The following is a 26,404-nucleotide window of genomic DNA, read 5'->3' as shown; positions in this document are numbered from 1 at the left end:
TTAGACTTTTTCCTAATGAACTACCCAAATATTAAAGCAACATTATCAAATAGTTGTAATTTACTAAATTATATTCACATATTTATACTGTTTCTCGACTACGTATTTTGTTTTGATTTGTCTTCAGACGATTCTTGGGCCAGTACCACACAGCTTTAACGATTACAGATTAACAACGTACTTTATTATCTAATAGAGCAAACTGCCTGGACTACTTACTCCCTAAATTTAATCCTTTAAAATGTAAAAGATATTTGTACAAGGATGCTCATTAAGTTAATGTTTAAATAGTGCATGCAGAAACAACCTATTATCTAACAACAGAACAATAATTAAATTATGGTATTAAGAGAAAAATATGAATCTTGAACTTTGTCAGTTTCCAAACCAAATCCCATTGGAATTTTCAACTAAGTGTTCATTAAACCCATAAATTAATTTGGAAAATAGCCTATCATGCAAGTTATTAATATATTTTCTATCTCAGTAAAATCTTTTCATTTAGATGTTATACATTTCTAATTTTTTTATTATTATGAAATAACTCTTTTGTCCATAATATTTTATAATCAATCACATATTACTGGTATAAAGTCTTAGCTCATTTTCTTGGATCTTATAGGTCAATTACATCATCTACAAAAAATAACATTTTCCTCATTTAAATTTGTATAATTATTAATTTTGTTTCGCTCTTCTTAGACTAACTACAATTTACAGAAAATGTTAAATAATACAAAAATGACAAGTCTGTTTTTTCTAAATTTTTAAATTTTAGTTAACGTTCCCTTCAGTGTTCTAGGAAAAATGCTAAGTGAAGAAAATGCTAGATAATTTCCAGTGAAGTCTAAGGAACACTTTCATAAGGCCTTATTCCATAATTTGCTTTTTAGGGGCAATAGATTAATTAATTTCATCAGATTAACAAGCAACCTACTGTAAAACAGACAGCATCAAGATAGAAATGGGGAAATTATTTAATTTAAAAGAAAAATAAAATTTATCTGGAAAAAAGTTCTAATTAGAATGTTGAAGTCTCTTTTATCAAGAAAGATTGTAAAATGTCTTATGTTCTTTAGTGCTCTGCTTAAGAATTAAATTTTTAAAAACCAATCCTTAAATTCTGAAACTTTTAGGTTGAAATGCCACCACAGAAGTAGCTTTAAAGCTTTTTGAAAATACTTAAAAAATATATTTTAAAATTACCTATTTGCAATAATTGTCCCCATGTTTTAACTTGTGGCATCTTGAAATTGTTCTCATTTAATAGGGGCAGTTAAAATATGTTAACATTTTACTTACTAGTAAGTACTTTAAAAAATTCTATATGTATAAAAGTATTTCAAAACTAAGAATCTGTAGTATATTCTTGTTGAAATAAAATTTCAAAATTTTATTTTAATTAAAAGCCATTACTAAAAGCAACACTATATACGTAAGTTTAAATAGTCCTTTACTAATTAATTGAAATAACACAACTCAAGTGTCATTCAACTTGGATTTCAAGAGATTCAGTTTTTCCTCATATTTACCTTTCAGAATTTGATGTTTCTGTTTCTTCAGCCATATTAGGTCTTGCAATTTCCTGAAATGATTAATAATATTCTTCTTTTATATCCATGGATAAGATTAAAGCCAACTATTTTTTATTATACTAAACTTTCTGGATAAAAGGAATTTAAGTGTGCAATCTTATAAAGCAAAAGAACTAGAAAAACAATTTCTTAAAGTATATACTAGAATAATTCTCATAATCAAAAGTATGATTTAAAAAATTCTTTTTAAAGAAACTTACAAGAAGTTCTTCATACCAAAAGTTTCTGAATCAAGGTCACAAAAACAGTTATCCAGTTATAACATACCTGCTTTCTTTAAACTCAGTTTCAAATATGGGCCTTAAATACAATCACAGCTGACCCTTGAACGACATGGGTTGAACTGTGCAGGTCTACCTATACACAGATTTTTGTCAATAAATATACAGTTGGCCCTCTGTGTCCCTGGATTTTGCATCCAAGGATTCAACTGACCTTGGACTGAAAACAATATTTTCAACCTGCAGTTGGGAAGCTATCGATGCTGAGGGCCAACTGTATGCATTATTCTATGCCATTTTATATAAGAAACTTGAGTATCCATGAAGTCTAGTATCCATGTGGGTAGGGTCCTAGAACCAATCCCCTGCAAATACCTAGAGGCAACTGTGCTGCAGTTAGGTTTTTGGGAAGTCAAAAGTTACACGTGAATTTTCAACTGTGTGGAGTTCAATGCCCCATGTTGTTCAAGGGTCAATTGTACTTGAATTGAAAACCAGTAAAATACAACTTAAATCTGAACAAGTTGTATTCACAGTATTTTATAGAAACATATTAAGTACAGACACTTAAAAACATTTCTGAAATGAACACTTCATATATGGAGTCATGGTAACCCTTCTGCTGTCAAACTAAATAATACTGAATGACAGACAAATATTTCACTTATTTCAAATCATTTATGCATAGAAAATACAGTAAAACCTCAGTAAGCCAAAGACCAGTTTATTACAACTGCAATTATTAGAATTGCCAACTATTGAGTACATATGATGCATGTAGTATGTTAAGAACTTTACATTCACTATCTCACTTAACTCTTATATTAGATATCATAAACACCATTTTTTTTTAAGTGAGAAATAAGACTGCATGGGTTAAGTAGAGAACCCAAAGCAATACAATGATAAGTGGTGAAGATTCAAATCTAAGTCTAGCTCTTAACCATTATAGTGATTGACTCAAGTCTGTGAAATTGATAATGGTATTAATCACACACATTTATTTTCTCACTTTCCCAAAATGCTGCTAAAATGAAGGCAAAGAAATAAAACATTTTCACTCATAAAGACCAAGAAAACACCACAGCAGACTGTCAGATTTCAACAAATTTTTAGAAAGAAAGTGGCTAGAGGAGTGAAAATTGACTTCACAATGTGGAGGAAGGTACAATGAAATGTCTGAGTGGGGAGTGCAAGAAGAGAATCAATTTGCTCAAGGAACTTAAGATATCTGGTATTTGGCAGAATTCAGTACAACATATAGTACATAAAAGGTAAAAATGAAGCACAAGCACTGCTAGGAAATCTAAATGTTCTTTCTACAACTCACACAACAGGTACCTATCCTTTACTCTACCACAGAGGCTAAAGGTTTAACTCTGAACTGGAGACAATCTAAACTTGTGAACACCAGGAACAACGAAGGGAAGACATGAGGTACTGAGAGAAAACAAAATATTTCAGTAAAAGTCCAAAACTGAGTAAAGGGATCCACAGTCCCTCTTCCTGTCTGGATCCCAGAATGCCAGCAACCAGAGGAATCAGTTTTCATCCCAACACCCCCAACTGGAATCTAGAAGAGTTCCTCTTTAGAGAAAATTACCAGCCCCAAAGAAAAGATTTCCCATATTGACTTTGAGAGCATCCTCCCTACCAAAGAATCAGTCAGCTGAGCACCTGATTTTCCTAAGTTGAAGTTTAAGCAACTCTCATGTAGTCTGTGTAGGTTGTAGAGTGCACTAATTCAGGAGGCAACCTTCACATAATAATTCATGCCAGCAGTTCTCCAGGTGTGGTTCACAGACACCTGGGAGCTCCAAGACACTTTCAGGAGGCACATGAGTTTAAAACAAAAGCGGTGGTGGATAAAAACCCTGCATCTTAAATCAAGGGAGTGGCACCAAACCAAAATAGTACTATAATCATTATATTCTTCATCAGCATACACCAACAGTAAAATTTATTTTATTATATATCAATCCTTGAGTTTATGTTCTTTTAACATTCTATGTGATGAAATATGATGGATACCTAGAGCACTATATTTGCATATTGAAAACACTGGGGTTGCTGATTGAGTTGTGAGCTGAACTTAGCCACACTTTTTTTTCATTTAACATCACTTTTATTTTAAAGAATGACTGTAAAACTATGGGCATTTAGACTTGGTTATTTAGTAGATGTTTTTGTGAAAATTGACAAAGTGAGCCTATCACATCAAACAACTGACAGTACTTGCTGCCCATAGTAAAATTCAAGCAAAAGTTAAATTTTAGGAAAACTTGTATTTACCATCAATGAAATTAATAATCTTAATATTATGTAATGAAACATGTCAACAGTTGGAAGATTTAAGTAACTCGGTGATCCAATATTTTAAAAGTAATCAAGGCCTGACATAAAATCATCCATGGATAAAAGGTCCAATCAAAGCGTAAAAGAGAATAATGGATTTTAATGTACGAAGTACAAAAAGTTCAGTGATTCCACACTGCAACAAAACTTTCACTTGTCTACTTTTGATGTAATACCAAAGGAGAATAATCAGAATTATCTGAAAATATTATTAAAAGACTGTATGAGGCTTCACATTCTTCATATATTTCAACCAAAATAGTGTATCACAAATGACTGAATGTAGAAACAAAAGAATCCAGTTTTCTTCTATTTAACTAGACATTTAAAGTGATATGAAAAAGTGGAAAATAATGCCATTCTTCTAAGTTTGGTAAATAATTATTTCTCAGCAAAAAAAATGTTCTTTATGTTAACATATGGGGGCTGTTATTGTTTTTAAGTAACTATTTAAAAAATTTCACAATTTTAATTTCTAATATGGTAAATATCGATAATTTTTTAGAGTACTAAGGGGTATGTGTAAATAGTGCCCTCTGGAGTTCTGCAGTGCACAACCTGTATGGCTATGTAAAACAGCCTTATCTTCATCCAAAACCATATGGTTTTCAGTGAACCTATTAGTGCTTCATTCTTTACTGTTTATGAATAGCCAAAGATCACCAACCACACAACTGAAGACACCTTTTAACATCAGAAAGATCAAAAGCAACAAAAAGAAATAAAACAAGGAGCTTGGGGACATCGGAGACATTTCTAGAAACAAAAGGAAAAAATACATAATTAATACAAATTTAATGTCCCCAGAGAGGTATGAGATGTTATTACATCCATTAAACAAGAATGAAAACTGTGAACACAGAACAAGTGAAGAACAAATAAAAAAAATTAAAGAACTCTTCAAAATTAAATATATGGCAACTAAAATAATTTTTAGAAAATATTTTTTAAAAGATTAAACTAAAAAGACAAAAAATGAAAGAAAAAAAGAAAATATCATACAATCAGAGGAGCTGATGTAGGAAGTACAATGTCAGATCAGCTGGAGTTTCCAAAAAGAGAACAGAGAAAATGACATTGACAGTTTACCAAAGAATACAAAAAAAACTTCTCCCAAACAGAAATATCCCAATTACAAAGGTTTGTCTAATGCCTACCATAATGAATGAAAAAAGGACAACAGGTGAACATATCACTGTGAATATTTCAAAACAGAAGAGATAATCATTAAATTGCCAGAAAGAACAAAATAACCTAAACACAAAGAAACTGGAGCAAGAATGGCATCAGTTACCAAAAACAATACTTTCAAAACTGCATTGTATATTGTTTTCAATACATTTCAGCTGCACTATCATTCAAGTAAACATAGCTTTAGATATACAAGGAGTGAAAAAAGATGTACCCCTTTGGAAATACACGTTTCATCAAAATAAGGAGTAAATCAAGGAAAGAGAACTCATGGTTCAGAGATCAGGACATCCAACAAGAAAGTGACAAAGGAAAATCCTGATACAACAAAAAGGCTTTGTTAGTGACTAGTTTAAACTGAAGCACGTATCTACTTCCCATATTTGAAAACCATTATCCATAAAGATATATGCGTCCCACTGTTCACTGTAGCATGATTCACGGTGGCCAAGACATGAAATGACTGAAGTGTCCTTTGATAGAAGATTGGATAAAAAAGATATGGTACATATATATATGATGGAATATTACTCAGCCATAAGATGAAATAACTGCTGTTTGTGACAACATGGATGGATAATAATATTATCATGCTAAGCGAAATAAATCACAGAAAATTTTGAGAATCATAATATTTCACTAATACGTGATACATAAAACTGAAAGCAACAAACAAGACAAACAAATGAACAAAAACTCATAGAGACAACAGTTTAGTGGTTACCAGAGAGAAAGAAAGGAAGGTAGATAAGGGTAAAAGGGGTCTCAGGAGATTTGACTCTGGGTGGTGAACACACATGCAATATACAGATGATATATTATGGAAGTGTACAGTTGAAATCTATATAATTTAACTAATATTATCCCAATAAATTTAATAACAAACAAATAAATTGAAGCAGGTCTGAGAAGAGCTCTCCAGACGCTCCAACAATTTTTTTGAGCGTGTGAACATTTGGAAAGAATACTTCTAAAACAGACAAAGCCCAACATTAAAAAATAAAAGCATAAGGTGCACATAAAACTAAACAAATGAATAAAAAAGATTTGTAACTCCAGAAATATAAAATGAGATAAAGAAAATCATAATACACTTCCTGGCTCAGAATAGTCTCAAAACCTGTGATGTAACTATACTGAAATTAGTGCTATGTCAAGCCATATTGGACCCTGAAGTAAAGGAAAATTGTACACCCTTATATACGTTTTTGAATATTTTTTGTTGTGATAAAATACATATAAAATTTACCAGCTTAACCATTTTTAACTGTACAGTTCAGTGGTATTCAATATTCACATTGTTGTATAACCATCACAACCACTATTCCCATAACATTTTTGATCCTGTAAAAATAACTGTACTCATCAAACAACTCACTATTCTCCCTTCACCGCAGACCCTGGCAGCCACCACTGGACTATACTCTGTCTTTATGATTCTGACTACTCTGATATTTCATATAAGTGGGATCATACAGTATCTGTCTTTCTGTGACTGGTTTATTTCACTTAGCATAATGTCCTCAAGGTTCATCCATGCTGTAGCATATTGCAAATTTCCTTCCTTTTTAAGGGTGAATAATATTCCATTTTATGTATTTACTACATTTTGCTCATCCATTTATCCACTGATGAACACTTAGGTTACTTCCATATTTTAGCTACTGTGAAACTAGCTGCTATAAAAATGGGTGTACAAGTATTATTTTTGAGTCCTTGCTTTAAATTTCTTTGGGTATATACGCAGAAGTGGAATTGCTGGATCATATACATTTTTGACTGCCATGTTCTTTAAACTGCCATAGTGGCTGTCCCATTTTACATTTCTATCAACAGTACAAGAGTTCTAGTTTCTCTACATCCTCAAGCCTAATAGGTGAGGTGCATCTCATTATAGTTTTGATTTGCATTTCCCTAATGATTAGTGATGTTATTCATCTTTTCATGTGCTTATTGGCCATTTGTATACCTTCTCTAGAGAAATGTCTATTCAAGTCCTTTGCCCATTTTTGAATCAGGTTTTGTTGTTGAGTTTCAGGAGTTCCCTACATATACTAGATATTAACCTCGTAGCAGATATATGATTTGTAAGTATTTTCTCTCATTCTGTTGAGTTGCCCTTTTATTCTAATAGGGTGTTTTAATGTATAAAAATTTAAAATTTTCATTAAGTTTAATTTGTCTACTTTTCTTTTGTTACCTGTGCCTTTGATGTGATATGCAAGAAATCATTAACCAAATCCAATGTTATGAAGCTTTTTTCTGTTTTCTTCTAAGTGTTTTATTAGTTGAGGTCTTTGATCCATTTTGAGTTAATGTTTATACTGGTATCAAGTAAGGGTCCGAATTCATTCTTTTGCATGGGAATATCCAGTTTTCCCAGCGTCATCTGTTGAAAAGTTGGTCTCGGCCCCCTTGTCAAAAAACGTTTTGACCATACATGTAAGAGTTTATTTCTTGGCTTTCTGTTCTATTCCATTGGTCTATGTGTCTATTTATGCCAATACCACACTGTTTTGACTACTATAGCTTTGTATTAAGTTTAGAAATCAGAAAGTGTGAGTACTCCAGCTTTGTTCTTTTTCAAAATTGTTTTGGTTATTTAAGGTCCGTTGAGTTTCCGTATAAATGTAAGGATGAATTTTTCTATTTCTGCAAAACACATCCCACAAGTTTTAGTATGTTAGTTTTATTTTCATTCTTATCCAAGTATTTTCTAATTTTCTTTGTGATTTCTTCTTTGATCCACTGGTTGTTTTAAAGTGTGTTGTTTAAGTTCCATAGTCTTGTGAATTTTCCAGTTTTCCTTTTGTTGTTGATCTTGAATTTCATCTCGAGGTGGTGAAAGGAAAGAGTCTGCATATGATCTTTTTAAATCTACTGAGACTTAATTTGTGGTTTAACATATGGTGTAGCCTAGAAAATGTCCCAGATGAACCTGAGAGGAATGTGTATTCTGCTGTAGCTGGGTAGAGTGTTCTATATCTGTTAGATCTAGTTGGTTTATTATGTTAAGTCTATTTCCTTACCTTTTGTCTGATTGTTCTACCTATTATTATTAGTTGGGTACCGATGTCTGCAACCTTTACTGTAGAGTAATATATTTTTCCCTTCAATTCTGTCAGTTTTTGCTTCATATATATTAGTGGTCTGTCATTAGGTGCTTGAGTGTTTATATTTGTTATATCTTCTTACTGTACAGAAATTTTTATCAATATAAAAGTCCTTTTATTTTTCTCTTGGAAACTTTAATTTAATGTATATTTGGTCTGATATTAGTAAAGCCACCCTGCTATTTTGGTTACTATTTGTATAGAATATCTTTTTCATTCCCTCACTTTCAACTTATCTTTGGATCTCAAATGAGTCTCCTATAGACAGCACGTTGTTGGATCATGTGTTTTTATCCATTTTATCAATCTGTCTTTTGATTGAATTTAATCTATTACATTTAAGTTAATTGCTGATAAGAAGGGACTTAACTTCTGTCATTGTGCTATTTGTTTTCTATACGCCTTTGAGCTATTTTGACCCTCATTTCCTGGAATACTGCATTCTTTCGTATTTAGCTGATTTTTGTAGTGAAATATTTAAATTCCTTTTTCATTTGTCTTTCTGTATATTCTATAGCTATTTTCTTCACAGTTACCATGGGGATTACACTGAACATCCTAAAGTTATAACACTCTAATTTGAATTTGTACCAGCTTAACTTCAATAACAAAAAAACTCTGCTCCATTACAACTCTGTCCCCGCCCCTTTCAATTGTTGATGTCACAAAATTACAGCTTTATTCACTGTGTGTCTCAAAGCATAGACTAATAATTTTTTAAAATGCAAGTTTCCTAAATTATGTAGGAAACAAGATCTGGAGTTACAAACCAAAATTACAGTAAACTAGCTAATAATTTTTTTTCTTTAAATGTATTCATATCTTAACTCACATAGAAAACAAAAAGTACAGCTACAAACCATTGTTACAACAGTACTAGCTTTCATAGTACAGCTACAAACCATTGTTACAACAGTACTAGCTTTCATAACTGCCCACGTACTTAGCTTTATTGAGATCTTTATTTCTTTCTCCATCCAGCTTTGAGTTAGTGTGTAGTGTCCTTTCATTTCAGCTTGCAATTTCTTCCTTGAGTATTTCTCACAGGGCAGGTCTAGTGATCACAAGCTCCTTCAGATTTTGCTTATGTGAGACTCTTAATTTCTCCTCCACTTTTGAAGTACAGGCTTGCCAGATATAGGGTTCTTGAGGGTTTTGTGTTTTTTTTTAACCACTCTAAATATACTGGCCCACTGCCTTCTGACCTCCAAAGTTTCTGATAAGAAATCTGAAAGTCTTATTTAGGATCCCTTATACGTGGTGATTCATTTCTCTATCGCTGCTTTCAAGATTCTCTCTTTACCTTTTGAAAGTCTGATTATAATGTGTCTTAGTATGGGTCTTTTTGATGTCATCTTACCTGAAGTTCATTATGTTTCTTGGATGTTTATTTTCATTTCTTTCATCAAACTTTGGGAAGTTTTCAGTCATTTCTTCAAATATCCTCTCTGCCCATTTCTCTCTCTCCTCCTTCTGGGACTCCCATGATGTGAAAATTCGTCTGCTTGATGGTGTCCCACAGCTCTCTTAGGCTCTGTTCATAGTTCTCTAATGTTTTCTTTCTGTTACTCAAACTCAATATTATTGCCATTGTTCTATCTTCAAGTTTGCTAATTCTTTCTTCTGTCTGATCAAATTTGCCTTTGAATCCTTCTAGTGAAGTTTTTATTTTCGGTTATTGTATTTTTCAACTCCAGAATTTCTTTTTTTTTTTTTTTAGGACTTCTCTTTATTATGGCTTCCATTTTGTTCACAAATTGTTTTCTTGACTTTCCCCACATATTCCGTCAGTTCTTTAGGCATATTTAAGACAGTTGTTTTAACATCTTTGTCTAGTATATCTGTCATTTGGTCTTTTTCAGCAAGAGTTCATGCTGATTATTTCCTCTCTGAATGAATGGGCCAAACTTGACTGTTTGTTTGTATGCCTTGTGATTTTTTGCTGAATACTAGACATTTGAATTTAATAATGTAGTAACTCTGAGAATTGGATTCTTCTTCCCAAGCGTTTGCTATTATTTTTTATTCATTTTCCTATTGTTATAGGCTGCCTCTATCCAAAGCTGTAAACTTAAGGTCTTCTAAGGTTTTTTCTGAGTCTTTCCCTGAGTATATGCAATCACTTTCTAATTTCACCCATACATGCAGTTGTTTTTTAATGTCCTAATCTTTAATGTCTGGCTCCAGAAAGGGGAAAAAGCAAAAAATAAAAGATAGGAGTGAGGAACACTGTCTTTTTAAATCCCCTGGAAGTCATTCCAGCTCTTTGTCTGTAACTCTGTGATAAGAAGTAACAATCAGTGATAAGAGCACAGGACTCCAATATTTGGAGGACATGGTCCTTTTTGCCCACCTTAGCTCCCATAGGCAGTGGGCAAGATGTTCCTGATGTTCCACATGCACAGCTTCCTGCCATGTTGCTAGGGTGGGTGATGGGTAGCTGCTATTGTGTTAAATGCAATTTACTGCCTAAATCTTTCCCTGGAAGTTGCAAGCCTTCAGCAGAGTATATAGAATTCCAAAATACGTACATCAGGCAGATTCTGCTGGTACAACTGTTGTCTAGTTGAGGAGAGAGATTTCTGGTGCTTCCTACTTTGCCATTTTCCCAGAATCCTAGGAAAAGGATACTACCCAGAAAGTAATTAAAAAATTGAAAAGTTGGTATACTGAACTCACAACAGTAGTCTAAGTTTAAATATTTTATTTCTACCAAAACCAGAATTTATTATCACTTTACTGGCTTTAATGGAATCAAACATCAATAATATTTTCAAAATCTAATTCTCTTTTTATTGTTTTCAATTTTAATAATTTTAAATTAACTTCAGCTTACTGAAACGTATTTTATAGGATGCCACTTTGCCTGGTATTATAATAAAGTCCTGAATACCACTTTGTTAACCAGTGTTAGAAGACTCAAATATAATACTTATTTTTATATTACAATTTATTGATATTGTATGTGTATCTAATTAAATTTTTAGCAATTTCAATTCTTCCAATTCATAAGCTTGGGCTGCCTTTCCATTTACTCGTGTCTTCTTCAATTTCTTTCATTAATGTCTTCTAGTTTTCAGTGTACAGATCTTTCATCTCTTTGGTTAAATTTACTCCTAAGTATTTTATTCTTTTTGATGCAATTGTAAATGGATGGTTTTCTTCATTTCTCTGTCTGATAGTGCATTATTAGTGTACAGAAATGCAATATTTTTATATATTGATTTTTGACTTTTAAAACACTTCAATTTTTAAAAACCATCATGATGAAATACAGAATTTTGTGATCATAACTTCTGTTCAAATTTTTCCAATATTTGAAACCATTTTTTAAGTTGCAAATATTTGACTCAGTTGTATTATTGCTTAAAAGTATGCATGGTGAACAAAATAAAGACGAGGATTCTTTGGAAAAAATGAGCTATTTACAATAAATCAACTCACCATTAGATCATTTTTAAAATGACCAATCTTTTGAAAATCTTTGCCCATTATTTGAAACAGATACTCTAAAATCTATCTCTTGTCCTTGGATGGGCCCATACTCCATTAAAATCATTTTTAGTTTATCAGAAGTAGGTGGCCATGATAAAAAAAATTATTAAAATTTACTTCAAATGGCATCTTATTTTCTTGCTCACACTTAAGTTTAGTAGCTTCCAAAGTTTTTAATTTCTAATTTTGTTTTCATTGTTTTCTCACAATTAGAGGAAAATTATTTAACTCAGGATTTTATAATAATGTATTCTAGTAGTATCAAATAGAGACTTCATCATTTTAAGTACCTGGAATATTACTTTTTTCTAGCCAAATGTGTTACTGTCCTATATAATTCGATCAGTTTCTACATGTGATTTTCTTCTGAACAATGCACCACTTGGCTTCTTAGGTGCCATGTTTGTTTTTAAGAATTTTTAATATAAATTTCAAATATATTTTAATTAATACATTCGGTTAAATATAACATTAAATTAATTTATGAGTTAACAAAATTCATATAAATTACAATATTTATCAATGAGATATACATAAACATTTGATGAAAAATACAAAAACCAATGATTACAAATAACAAAAAATTACACACCAGGTTTCCAGACAAATTTGGTAAAAGAAAAGTAATGAAAAAAATGTTTTCAATATAAAGAAGTGGAAAATAGTAAACTACAACTGTTTTAAGATAAGAAAGTATAAAATTTCCTGGTAAAATTATTTTTTCAGAAAATTTTGATATTTGGTCAAATTTCATGTGAAAAGTCAAATATATTAATTAAAAAATTCATATTACTTACCTTACTGCTCTTCATAATATTATAAAAATCACGCAAACATATATATGTAATTAAATAAAATTTGCCCTTTTACTTAGCAGTACTATGGATTGCAGCTATAGACAATGAAAACAACTTGTAAACTTCTCTCATGACTGAACAAGGACTGTCAGAAGAAATGGCAACGGAGAGATTTACCTGGTTGTGCCTGCAACCACCACGTGTATGACTCAGGGTCATCTAAGCACAGGGTTGGATCTTGTCTTTAATTAAAATTTTGATACTGTGTTCATCATTGATTATTTGAATTAATTTTGATTGTTTAAAATAGTGAAAAAAATATTATTTATCTGATTGCTGAATTTTTGGAGCCCCCATAAATTCTGTACCAAAGATGTGTGCCTCACTTGCCTCACTCTAATTCCTTTCCTGGCTGGGACACTGGTGGGGGACAAAGGAAAACAGGGATGGTAGTCTAAAGAAAATTCTTAATTATAATAAGTCAATCATGGTGTCAACAAAATGAAAAATCAAGAAAACAAAATACGGTTCTATTATTTAGAAAATATAAAGATAAATATTAGATCAAATTAAATGGCTACCTCTTAACAATTTGATGGAAAAGGGCAGGGCAGATGAACAACTGTTTTTACGATAAACATTCTAGCACAACCTTTTAACTTCTTAATTTGATTAAAAAAAAAAAAGTAATTTTACCAATACTGAGACTCTCAATTGTCTGAAAAAGTTACAAAGCAAAAGCAAAAAATAAACAAACATCTTAGAAATTGTTTATGGAGAATCAATCCCATGTAGTTTTATAGAAATATAAACTAGAGCTAATTTGCCATTTCATTAATGAAATAACAGGGAACCTCTAATCTGGATATGTATGTTGATGTTTAAATTGAGAGATAAATATTAAGAAAAAGATATAAAAACATCATAAAGTCATCCTGAAGGGACTCCTGTATATACCTACTATACCTGATATACTTGGAATACAGTAGTTATTCTTACTGGATTACAATTCTTTCATGTCTAATTGCCCTACTAAATTCTGACCACCTTGAGAATAGGGACATAATTTTACTAATCTTTGTTTCCCAATACAAAGATTCCTAGAACATGCTATCAAGTGTTCCCTAAAAGCTAAGGAAGGAAGCAAAGAAAGAGAAAGGCACCTGTACCTATCTCCTTCCTCTTATCTCCTACTTAATTATAATGAAATAACTAACCATCAGACTGGTTAAAGAAGAGTTGTGGTATACAGAGTTAGGAAATAAAAGGAGTGTACTGTTGCAGTGTATAAAATATACATAGTAGTAGAAAAGAGGAAATTTTAGAAGCCACTGTATAATAATGAAAGGAATTAATTTCCAAAAAGGAAATGTAAAACTATACAAATGAAAAAGTGATAACAGTAAAATTTTACTGGGGCAAGACAACATTCATTCCACTATAATGCATCTCATAAAAATCTTATTAACTCAAGCTATCTACCTTATCACATGTGTACTTAAATACCTGTGTCTACTCAAGGGACTATTCACATCACATATATATTTGAAAGAAATACCTGGGCCAAGAATGTTCAATATGTCTTTCCCATTCAATATGGCTTCCTTTAACTCTAGTTAGGGACTGCTAAATTTTTAGCACAAGCTGTTTTTCTTTTAACAAAAAATAAACTTAAGAAATTTGGTTTATGTATGAAATGGTTGGTTTCACTTGATACAGACCAAACAGGGCAATAAATGGAAAGTAAGAGTTTGATGATTTATTCTAGTCAAGTATGAATGCCTCAGGAAACCAATGGATGATGTTATGAAATTATGGATTCATACATTTTCTTCATATTTATGGCTTTTCATATTTGGAAAAATGAGAGGCAAACTCTGTCACCCCCAAGGCACAGGAACTGACTATGGCTGGGGGACAGAAGGAAAAATTCCTATTTTCAAGACCCAGGGACACTGAGCCATCTTGAGTGAGGCTAAACCAAGACAACAAAGAATATCACCCCACTCCCCACCACCCACCACCCACCATCAGGCTAGCAAATATCAAATAACAAGCAACAGCACAACTGCTAGAAAAAAGGCAAGAATGGAGATATGTGAGTGAGGGAGACGGAAAGGGAGAAGGAGAGGGAGACGGGGAGAGAAAGAGAGAGTAAGAGACACCTTCTGAGGCTCAGCCTTACAGGGAAAGAATAAAGCTGAGTGTGGAGCAATGACATTAAGAAAAAAACCTCTAGCAATATAACTCCCATCCCAAGCACAAATTAATACTTGAGAAATTGAACCTGGTGGTACACTGAGGGTAACCATAGCAATAAGAAAATAAAAATCCAGGTCAACTCGGTAAAACGTGGTCCCAATTAATGATATAACATAAAAAAAGGTATACCTATTTTCAGATATAAATACTTTTATTTCAGTCCTACATATAGTGTCTCACTTTCAAATAAACATTATACAATGCACAGAAAAGTGAGGGAGAAAAATGCGCTATCAGGAGAAAAAGCAATCTGCAGAACCAGACTCAGATATGACTCAGTTGTTGGAACCATCAGACAGAAAATTTTAAATTACTATGATTAATATGTTAAATGCTTTGGTAGAAAGAAAAGGACAACATGCATGACCAGAATGGAAATTTTGGCAGAAGGTCAGAAATTGTAAGAATCAATGCAAATGCTAGAAAAACAAACAAACAAACAAACAAACAAGCAAGCAAGCAAACAAACCATAATCACAGAGATGAAAAATGCCTTTGATGGGCGCATCGGCAGATCTGTCACAACTGAAAAATAAATCAGTAAAACTGAAAGATAGGTTAATAGGTCAACAGAAAGAAATTACCCAAATTGAAATACAAAGGAAAAAAAAGAGTATGGTGGTGGGAAGGTAGCATGGGGAGTGGAAACAGAACATAGCATCTAAGAACAGGGACTAACAAGTGATATAACACATGTGAAATTGGAACCTCAGAAATAGAAGATACAGAATAGCTCAGAGAACATCACCTTAAGTGCAATAAAAGAATACACAAAGAGATAAACGTATAAATGAATGGAACAATCAGACTTAGACATATCATGCTGAAACTAATGAGGACTGCAGACAAAGTAAAGATTAAATCTTGAGGGCAACCCCCCCCAAATGACATATTATATATATACATAGAAACGAAGATAAAAATTACAGTTAAGAAATCTTGTCAGAAAATATGCATGCCAAAAGACAATAAAATGACTTTTTTAAACTGCTGAAGGAAATCAACAAAACTGTCAATGTAGAGTTCTATAGTTAGCCAAAAAATACCTTCCAAAAATGAAAAAAAAAATTTTTTTAATTAAAACAGCATAGAAGAATTAATGATCAGTAATCTATAAAAAGATATATCAAAGGAAGTTATTTAGGCCAAAGGAATGTGATACTAGACAGAAAAGAAGAGGTACATAAATAATGCTGGAAATGGTAGTAATGAAGGTAAATGTAAAATTATTTTGAAAAGTGTTTAATTGCTCTAAAAAATAACTGACTAAAGCAAAAACAGTAACACTGTATTGTATCATTATAACCTATGTAAAAGTAAAATATAAAAAAACTAGGAAAAAACCCCAAAACCATCAATATCAGGAATGAAAGAGGGTTATCACTGCAGAACCCACAGACATTTAAAAGAATGAAAAAATATTACAACTCTATGTAGACAAATTCAACATCTCAGATAAAATGTACCAATTTTTCAAAAACCACAAACTACCCACTTCACTCAAGAATAAAATGCTAATCAAAATATCCTATGTCTATTAAAGAAATGTATTTGTAGTTAAAAACCTTTCAAACAAAAGAAAACTTTCTCTGATATAATAGAAAGCTGCTTAGAAGAAGGCTACTATTTCTGCCTAGGATTCACTTATTCACTGTATAAGACAGAAATGCTATTTGAAATATAAATGTTGAACTTGCCTCACTTAATTATACTCAGAAAAAAACAAGCAATATTAATATTTTAAAAACTGACATCAAGAAAGTACTAGAGCAAAATTATTTCTAACTTTTGAAATTAGAAATTTCTCATCTATTAGACTGCCCAGTAAGTAACATTTATTTGATAATCTTGAGTGGTATATCTACAGAGCCTGTTTAAGACAGTTTAAAAAAAGTTACTATATATCCAAAATATTTCCATTTTAAAAATTAGTTAACTCTTTTGACAGTCTAAATCCCCAGAAAATTAAAAAATCTGGAAAGAGTAATTTTCCAATGTACCAAATGTTTGAAGTTCTACTGATTTCACATTTTTTAAATCATAAACTTATTTTCATTAAACTAAAATAACAGGCAATGAAGTATATGATGTCTTTGTCAGAAAAAAGGACTCACCTTACAATTTTACTTAGGGTTAGATATTTTTGTTATCAAATGAAAACAAAATCTCAGTTCTTTCTTCCTGATAACATGCCAATAATTGTTACTAATGTACAAACATTGAATTAAAATGTTTTAAAAACTATGTCGACAATACTTTCCAATGTATAAACCTTTGAGTTATAAAATAAAACAAAATTTACCTCAGACACAGGTTCTTGTTCTTTAGCAGGAGCTTCATTTTTTAATCTTAAAAACAAAATAAGTATTGAATATTTTATAATTAAAATGGAAAAATCTGACAGTTCATTTTGCATGCTTAAAATAATTAAAATGTAAATCTAAACTTATGTACATTTTATACTATAATAGTAAATGAGCTCTGTAAATATTTTAAGGAAAACATAAAATACATGAGAATAGCAGATTCAGTGAATGTGCTAAATAAATGAATAGACACGTGTTTTCTTTTCTAAAAAAACGAGAGCACTTAAGACGGGAAAGAGAGGAGGGAGTTTGGGGAGCTGGGAGAAAGGGGTGAAGGGTTAAAGAAGTACAAATTAGTAGCTGATAGATGGTCATGGGGATGGGGAGCAGGGCATAGGGAATGCAGTTAAGTATTAATGTAATGGCTAGGTGTTCGGCCAGGGGAGAGAAAGAGCAATTATGGGGATCGTTTTATAAACTATATAAATGTCTAACCAATCTACTGTATACTTGAAACTAATAAAAAAATTAAATTAAATAAAAGAAATGTTCTCTATGCTGAGCACAATTTAAAGTAAAAGCTATAACATAATAAAACAGTTTCAAAAAAAGAATTATTTAAAACATAAAAGAAGACTATATGGTTAATATATATAATATACATCAGCATTGACTATTATAGGACTTAAAAAGTGAGAGAAGATATTTTGTCTATTGTGAAATTCAGTATGATGTTATTTCAATATATATTATAATTAACTTACTCTAGAGGTGATAAAAATCACAGATAACTTAGAATTTTGGAGAATATATTCTCTTAAAAACCTTTATAAGCATAGCTCAAATATTAACTATAAATCTTTTAAATTTATTTCTAAAAATATACTAATTGTAACTTATCACATTAACGAAGGCACATGCCATCTATAAAATTTCTTTAAATAATCAATATAAAAGCTAGCTTTTCCAAAAGATTTTTGTTGTAGAAACTGTTGATGACTAAATATTATTTGCTGATATTATATATTAAACTCAATTTTAATCTGCATAATTAGGGTAGTTATCTGATCTGAAATGACATTAATACAGAGTTAAGTGCTTTACAACTTTATGAAAGTTTAATAGCTAAACTTAAATATTAAAACATTTAACATAAGCAACAACTATGTGAACTTAAATTTCATGGACATAAATGAAGGCATGTAGTAGTATAGAAATATCAACCATGCTAAGACTTACTCTCATAGTTAGTATTTGAAATACAGAATTGGGAAACAGACCTCTTGTTTATCCATTCTCTAAGGGTAAATTTAAAAAATTAGGACTACTAAATGCTAATGCCTTTCTAGATATTAATAATAATTTAACTGTGTAAAATTATTTATCTATATTTTAGTTATTCATGAACTTGCAAACAATTTAAAATAGAGCATGTCTTTTTTTGTAGAAGCTCTATATTCGTAGTATACTACGATAATTAGAACTAATTTACTACAATTTAAACGAATAAAATTTGCACAAAAAATTAACAAAATGCACAAATGTCAAGCATTTGAGAGTTAAAGAATTTGTAAGTCTCTCAAGTATTTAATAGTGAACAATAATATTAATAAAGATGAAATAGCAAATGTACAGCACTTCACTGATTTAATGATTTCATATGGGAAAATAATAGTTTTAAGAGCAACATGTATATAGTAGTAAGAAAACATGAAAATTATTCTGATATGAAAAACAGATACTGAATGAAGTTTTTATTTTTATTTTTAAGCATTTAATAATCTTAAACTCAAAAATTGAAAAACTGAAACAAATTGGTCACAAAGTAGTTTAAAAATATTTTATAAAAGGATTTTCACATATGACTATTCTAATAAATTGATTTTATGCAGCAATTAAAATGAAAGTTATTAAGCATATGTTACTATTATTGAATTTCAATCGGGCAAATTGAGTCCTTATAATATCACTGCCGGGGGGGGGTTGGTGACATTCTTCATTTTACTGGCTAAGACATTGGTAAGTGAGAACAGAATAAGTTATTGGGATAACAGCATTAAGAGGCCTATCATCCCAATCTCATTTGGGCTTTAACTATATTGGTATTGTTTAAGGAGCAGAATTGTAATCACCAGTGAAAACATTTAGAAAAACAAGTCTAAAAAAAAATTAGCAAAGCACACTATATAAAATTTCAGAGTTATATATTCATCACTAAAATATACGCTACATTTTTATAAATACGAAAGCAAACTTTAAGATTAAAAAATTATAATACACAATGACTACTATATCATTAACCCTTTTGGAAAAGAAAAAAATGTTCTTACCTGTAATTCTTATTCATTAAAGATACCTGCTGAAATAGCCATCATTTGAGATATTCAATTGCTTGGCAGAAGACAGTGAAATTTGCTAAGCTCAAAGTTCTGAGCTAATGACCTGTCATTAGATAAACTTTTCACCTGTGAATGTTGCAATAATTTTTTATAGAAAAACATAGTATAGCATTTAAAACAAACACTATTTAAGATTTCAATGTTAAAGAGAACAGGACTGACTGGTGATCAATTTCAACAACAAATCATTAGAGATCAAGATTGTCCACAAATAATTTTTTTTCTGTATTTAAACCTGCTGAAATAGATCCTTCTGGTATATTTCTCGAGGACAATCCTTTCCCTCTAAAGTTTACATTCACACTGCAACATGTCCCTACTTACATTTTTCTACAGGTCAGATGACCAATTCAAGACTACATGTAATACCTAAACCACTCCAGGCAAAGGGCAGCTTCTATCATTTTACATCATTTCAAAGACAGAAATGCTATAATCTCTAAAGGCAAGCCATTTTTATCTTTTATAATTCTCCATGTTAGAAAATTCCTTATATTTAACAAATATCTCATGCAAAAGTTTAAACCCATGAACTCAGTCTTTGAAAATAAAACTAGGCTTTTGAAACAACTTAAAAAGCCACATTCTTTCTTTCCAATAACATTTAAAAGCCAAAAATTTCAATGCTTGTTTTGAAAATGTAATCTTCAATTTAAGAATATTTGTAAGAATACTAAAAAACCTGGAAAGAGATTGTACAACAAGCCAGTAGTAAAATCATCCAGTTCTCAACACTCTCCACTTAGACATTCAGGATTAAATTTAAGATACTAATTATCATACTAATAATAGCAAAATATTTAGTGCACCATTTCTAATTATTTGTTCTGAGAAGTGTTAATAGGTATTATGCATGGAAAGGGTAACTGAGCTAAACATTCATCGGGTTGCACATACATCAGGTACCATGCTAAGAGCTGCATCCAAAGTTACGACACAGTCCCTCCTTTCAAGAAGTTCACTGTCAAGGAAACACACATTGAAGCAAATGTTTACAGTATTGTGCAAAGTGTTTAGAAAAGAGACATCGAATGACTCAGTGGCTGTATAAACCACTAAGCCACTATGAAGGTGAAAGAGGCAAGGAAGCAGTGAAGACACTATAGTGAACTTGGTTTGAGTCAAGAGTCAGCAAAGCAGGGGAAGGAGATTCAAAGCAGAGGAAAGGCAAAGAAGTATAAAACAAGATGGCAATGATATGATACCAAGTTGTCTCATATGACTGGTATGTAGGGAACAAAAAAGAATAACTTAAAGATGCAACTAAAGAGATAGCAAAGGACACTTCGGGAAAAATCTTCATTTCTAGGTTAAAGTGTTTATGCTAAGAACTTTATTCTAAGGCTGATGGGAAAGTATGATCAGATTTGTGCATCAGAAAGAGAAAGGCAATATTAGAGGAGGATAAGCTCTAGTAAGGGAGTCCACGTAAGAGACAGTTAATGACTTGTCTCAAGTAAAGCAGTAGCACTGTCAAGGAGAAGAGGAAGTTTAGGCAGATGATAAAATATATAGTAGAATATAAGTACCAACTGGATAAATGTATATGAGGAGAACAAATAAGACCTCCCCTCCCCACCAAAAAATGTCTACCTTGAGTAGCAAGGGAACGGCAATGCCATTAACTAAGAAAGGGATTTACGAGGAGAGAAAAAGCATATTTTGCAGGAAAAATGAATTCGGTTTTGGACATATTGATTTTGTGTGCCTTTAGAATATTCATATGGGAATAGTTACCACTCAGACCTGCTCAGTCTTGTATATCTCATCCTTAGGCCCAATGCCAACTTGAATATAGATAACCCCAAAATCATCATCTAGAGCATGACTCCTCCATTTTTATTATAATTTATTATTTTTCAATCAGTAATTCAATTCAGAACTATCATAGTGTGTATTAGATTAGACCTCTAAATTCCAAGAGATTATCTAATTTTCTCTATCTTGTAGATGAGAAAATATAAGGCCTAAAAATGCTAAAGTAATAAACACACTAAGCAACAGGACCAAGATTACAGTTCTACTTCAAATTTCCAATGTACTTCTTCATAGCTAGTTCTTCTGTGAATCAGGCTCCCTAATAATCATGTCAGGAGAAGTAAAAAAGCTTAACTGATTTCTCTGCCTCTAGATGTTTTCTACTCTAAAACATGCTAAGTATCATTGCCAAATTAACCTTACTAACAGACCAATTTATGCCATTGTTTACTGAAATGTTCTATTACCCATATATCATAGTAATACTGTTATAAGATTGGAAGGCTAGGTTCTGGTCTCAGTAGTATAATTTTGTCAGTTGCTGCCTATCCTTCATTAAAAACAGAGGGTCTTCACACTGAAGCTCAGTCCCATTTAGTTCCTCAGCCACTTATAAACAAAACAGGAATTACACTTGGAATCACAAGTACAACCAGAGAAGGAATATAGTACTTTTAGTCTGTGAAGACAGACTTCCATAATTTAAATTAAGGCTCTTCACTTAACAGCTATGTGACCTTGGTAAACTACTTATCCGTGCCTCAGTTGTTTCATCCATAAAATTGGCACAATAACAGTGCATACCTCATTCATTAGTTTGTGAGAATTAAATGGGTTGCTAAAACACTTAGAAAAGTGTATGGCACATTGTACATGCTCAATAAATGTTAGCTACTGATTGTCATGGGTAGAGCTAGGAATTACTCTTACTGTCTAGAACTTATTTTCAATGTTTTGAGATTTTTTTTCTGCTATACTTCCCCCCACCCTCAAACACAATACATTAGACATTTATTTTCATTGCTGGTCTACTTCTGTTAGGACAAGCCCTACTTGCTCTAGTATAAAATGATCTACCCATTTCTGAACACCTGGGCATGATTTGATCGATTCTAGTTACTTTTGCCATAAATATCTTTGTCATTGACATGTCTGCCATAAGATTTTTGGGCAAACATTTTGCTGCATAACTAACTGGCCATGAGGCAATTTTGCTGTAAAAAAATAAAATAAAATCAACTTATACTCATCAGGAATCATATAACCATTTCTTTTTTGGAGAGAGCATAATAAATTTGGTAAAGATGGCATTGGATAACAAGCTGTTGTGTTTAAATTAACTGAAGAATCAGTAATTAATGCCATTGAAGATTGTGAATTACTACTGCCTCTTTTATGCTAAAGTAATAAACCCATTAAGCCATAGCTTGGTGAACTTTTAGTTTTAACAGGTGAAAAGAATGACTTGTTCACTGAGGGATTTACAAACTGATAATGTTACCATTTTCTAGTATAGTATGCAATCTGGCTTGACACACTCTTATTTTACACTTCCATTAAGTTTTAGCACCGTATTTTCTATCAAGTCAATATATGTAATTGTTATCATATACTATTTTAAGACCGCCCTATCATCTACTCCTCATGTATAGACGATTTGAGGGCTAATATTTATATAATATAAAAATGGGAGTATTGCATCAATGGAGAAATGAAACCAGTCAACTAGTTGAAACCAAACAAACAACTGTCAACTAGTTCTTTTATCTTTTATATGGCACAACTGCCTTAAAGTCAATTAGTTATGCAAAAATTCTTGCAACAAACATGTCTATGGCAAAGACATTTATGGTGAAAATGCCAGATATACATTTGGTCATCTAAAATTAGGGAAGATGGAGCAAAATAAATCATTATAGATAGAAGAACTCAGTGAAGATAGAGAAAAGGAATCAAGGAAACAAAATATTTGTCTACAAAAATGTGAAGCAAAAAGTCAGGCAGAAGACTTTAAAGCCAGACTAAGGCTCTATTTTATTTAAAATTTTGAATTGAATTAAGCCCTGGATACTTATTTATACTCTTCAAGCAACTACCAGGACCAGGAGACTGAAAAAAATGGTAATAACCTCAGAATTACTAATAGAAATTGGTACAGTTTGTCTTAAGTGAAGGACTACACTAATTATTTATTCTTCCATTTCACCGGGTCTCTCAAGGGTTTTTGCTTACCAGATATCAAAGGCAGATAGATGTCCAAACTGCCAGAAACCAGCATGTTTTGACACACAGATCTTACCTACTAATTTTCAGTTACATACCAGAGGCAAATATGTTGCATCCACTTTGCAAAGGAAAAATGATTTTACAGTTGCTAAAGATTTACTTACATAATGTAATATATACATGGTGTTGGCGGTTTAACTGATTATGAAATCAGTTTACTGTGTGGCCTTATGAAGATGTGGATTAGATGTCTACATTTCTGACTGCCTTATTCTGTAATTACCTTGGGGGCATGAGCTATGTCTTATCAAAGTTTCTCTTTCCAGCACTTGACACAGAGTCTTGCACACAGAGAGTAGAGAATTAATGTTCAGTGTCAGTGAATAAATAGAAAGGCTATCTATATCAGACTATGAAAGAGCCATGTAGTTACTACTGGTGATAAGTATAAAACCCAGTAGCCATTCTGAAATACTAGAGAGAAACTCAGTTCCAAGGAAAGTCATTTTTCCATTTCATTTCTTCCTAGTACTCTTTAAATTAGGGGAATTTAATAAACTATAATACATATAAATTTTTATCTGTAAATATATTTTACATCTCTTTTAAATCTTCAAAACAATAATACAAATATTATTTTCAATCTCATTTCACAGATGAAGAAGTTGAAGTAACCTGACCATAAAATGAGTGAGAAGAGAGTCTTGAAATCTGATATTTTGACTTCAGTGTCCTTCCATTGTACTTTGCTTAGAACAAACTTGGAACTCAGAGAGAACTAAGTCAACTTTTGAAATCATTTTCAAACTGTGGCTTTCAGGACATTTGATTCAATCAATAAAATAGACAACTCGTTAAGTAGCCTAGGTTTCCAAGCTCAAGTTACTGATGTTTATGCTCTGAAGATAGGCTAGAGGGAAATATCTTTCTATTCTTAAATTTTTGTTAAGAAAATGAACCTTCAAAACTTATAACTTAATTTTTATTCTATATTATAATTAATCTATTCAGGTACATATACTGAAGAAGACAGAGGAAGGGGAAAATATAGTTAAGGGAGAAACAGATAGAAAAGAGCAATTCCATTACTGAACTACGATCTCTCTTAACTTCTGAGAAAAGCAGATTTTAAAAAATCAATTCAAAGGTCTTTAAAAAAACCAGCTACTTTACTATTGTTAACTAGAACAATTATACATTTTCATAAACTTAGCATTGGATAAGTAGCCAAGATTAGTAGAAATGAATGCATGGCAATAAAAAGTTTTCTTTAAAGAAGGAATTCTGTAACCTCAAAAGGAATGTTTTCCTCCTAAACAGAGAGGAATACGAACTAGTTTTCAACAAGGGTGTTCATTCATAGTCATTAGATATGAAAAGTCAGAACATACAATTCTGACATTAGAGAACTACACGAGATGACATTGAAGCACTGCAATAATATGGCATCCATCCAGCAGTTTAGAAGAATGTATTGCAAAACCTGTGAACCATAAGCCAAAATTACAAATAACCATAGTGCAGATAGACTGTCACTAAAACTCTCAGTGATGAGAGGATTCCACTGATATGTAATACCCAGGATCTCCAGTAATCAGGAATAGCAGTAATAATAGTAGTAACAGCAATAACAGCTGGAGCAGCAGCAGGAACAGTAACAGTAGTAGCATTAGCAACAGCAGAAGCAGCTGGAGCAGCAATGATGACAAAAAAAAAAAGCATGCATTCATTGAGTGACTACTTCTTGTCAGGCTTGTCAAAAAGTTTTGTCAGTGTTAAGTGATTTTAGTTAATTATTTACATAATCCTAATTATTTAACTAATGTTATTTAAATTAATAATTTAATTTCCATTATCTCTATTTCTTACAGCCACTCTGCAAGGAAATATTACATACCTTTCACTGATGAGGAAGATGAGGCTCAGCAAGGTTAAGTAATTTTCTCAAGGCTATAGAGCTGGTTGGACATACAACTAGGATTTAAACCTGACTGCTTTATTTCAAAGGAGCATTCATTTCAAACACCATACTTCACACAATGATATGGATAAAGATATTTTTCAGTGGAGAGGATTAAAAAAATGTTTTAACCTATTAAATATAGGTTCCTATATTTCAGGAAATGATATAGAAATGGATATACACTGTAGCCTCTCCAATTTTGTAGATGAGAATAAGCTCTTCCATGTGGTCAAAAATGAAACAATTACAGTAAGGCTGCAGGTCTTCAAAATCAGAGAGGTGGACTGAAAGTATTAAATGAACCACAATATGATCAATATAAGGCAGTATAATTTAGGGAAAAATACTATTTATACTATTTATGAAAAACAGTTACGACTAAAATGAACCTAGGCGCAGTCACAGACATTCCCTAAAAATTTAGGTTTAGTGAGCTTTAGATATCAGAAATCTAATGGTATGACTAAGAATGTGACTCCAAAATAACTCTAAAGAAAGATATACTGGATTAGTTAAGGAAAGTTTACACAAATGACCTGTAAATGACCCGTAAAAGTGATATGAGAAGGTTAGAATGAAAAATAGGCTGAAGATTAGAGTAATTCTATGTGAACAAAATACAGGCAGAAATAAAATCATGAATAGTAGTAATATAATAATAGTGACGATGATAACTTTAACACTTGTATAGTGCTTCCTACATGCCAATCATTTATATATATA

General features: G+C 31.7%; 1 protein-coding gene across 4 annotated transcripts in view; it reads right to left on the bottom strand.

Annotated features, from left to right (window-relative positions):
* The window catches only part of ZNF280D (zinc finger protein 280D), a 238,466-nt gene that overhangs the window by 2,728 nt on the left and 209,334 nt on the right, over positions 1–26,404 (bottom strand). For all 4 annotated transcript variants that reach the window (XM_015595951.2, XM_015595952.2, XM_006920333.3 and 1 more), the window contains 2 exons: positions 17,332–17,377; positions 1,533–1,585 (listed from right to left, as the gene is read on the bottom strand). In XM_015595951.2, the coding sequence (XP_015451437.1) occupies positions 1,533–1,585; positions 17,332–17,377 (99 nt within the window). The remainder of the gene's footprint in view (positions 1–1,532; positions 1,586–17,331; positions 17,378–26,404) is intronic.

Source organism: Pteropus alecto, unplaced genomic scaffold (genome assembly GCF_000325575.1).
Source record: "Pteropus alecto unplaced genomic scaffold, ASM32557v1 scaffold86, whole genome shotgun sequence".
Taxonomy (NCBI): domain Eukaryota; kingdom Metazoa; phylum Chordata; class Mammalia; order Chiroptera; family Pteropodidae; genus Pteropus; species Pteropus alecto.
The sequence above is the reverse complement of the archived record's forward strand: the minus strand, read 5'-3'. Positions and strand labels throughout refer to the sequence as shown.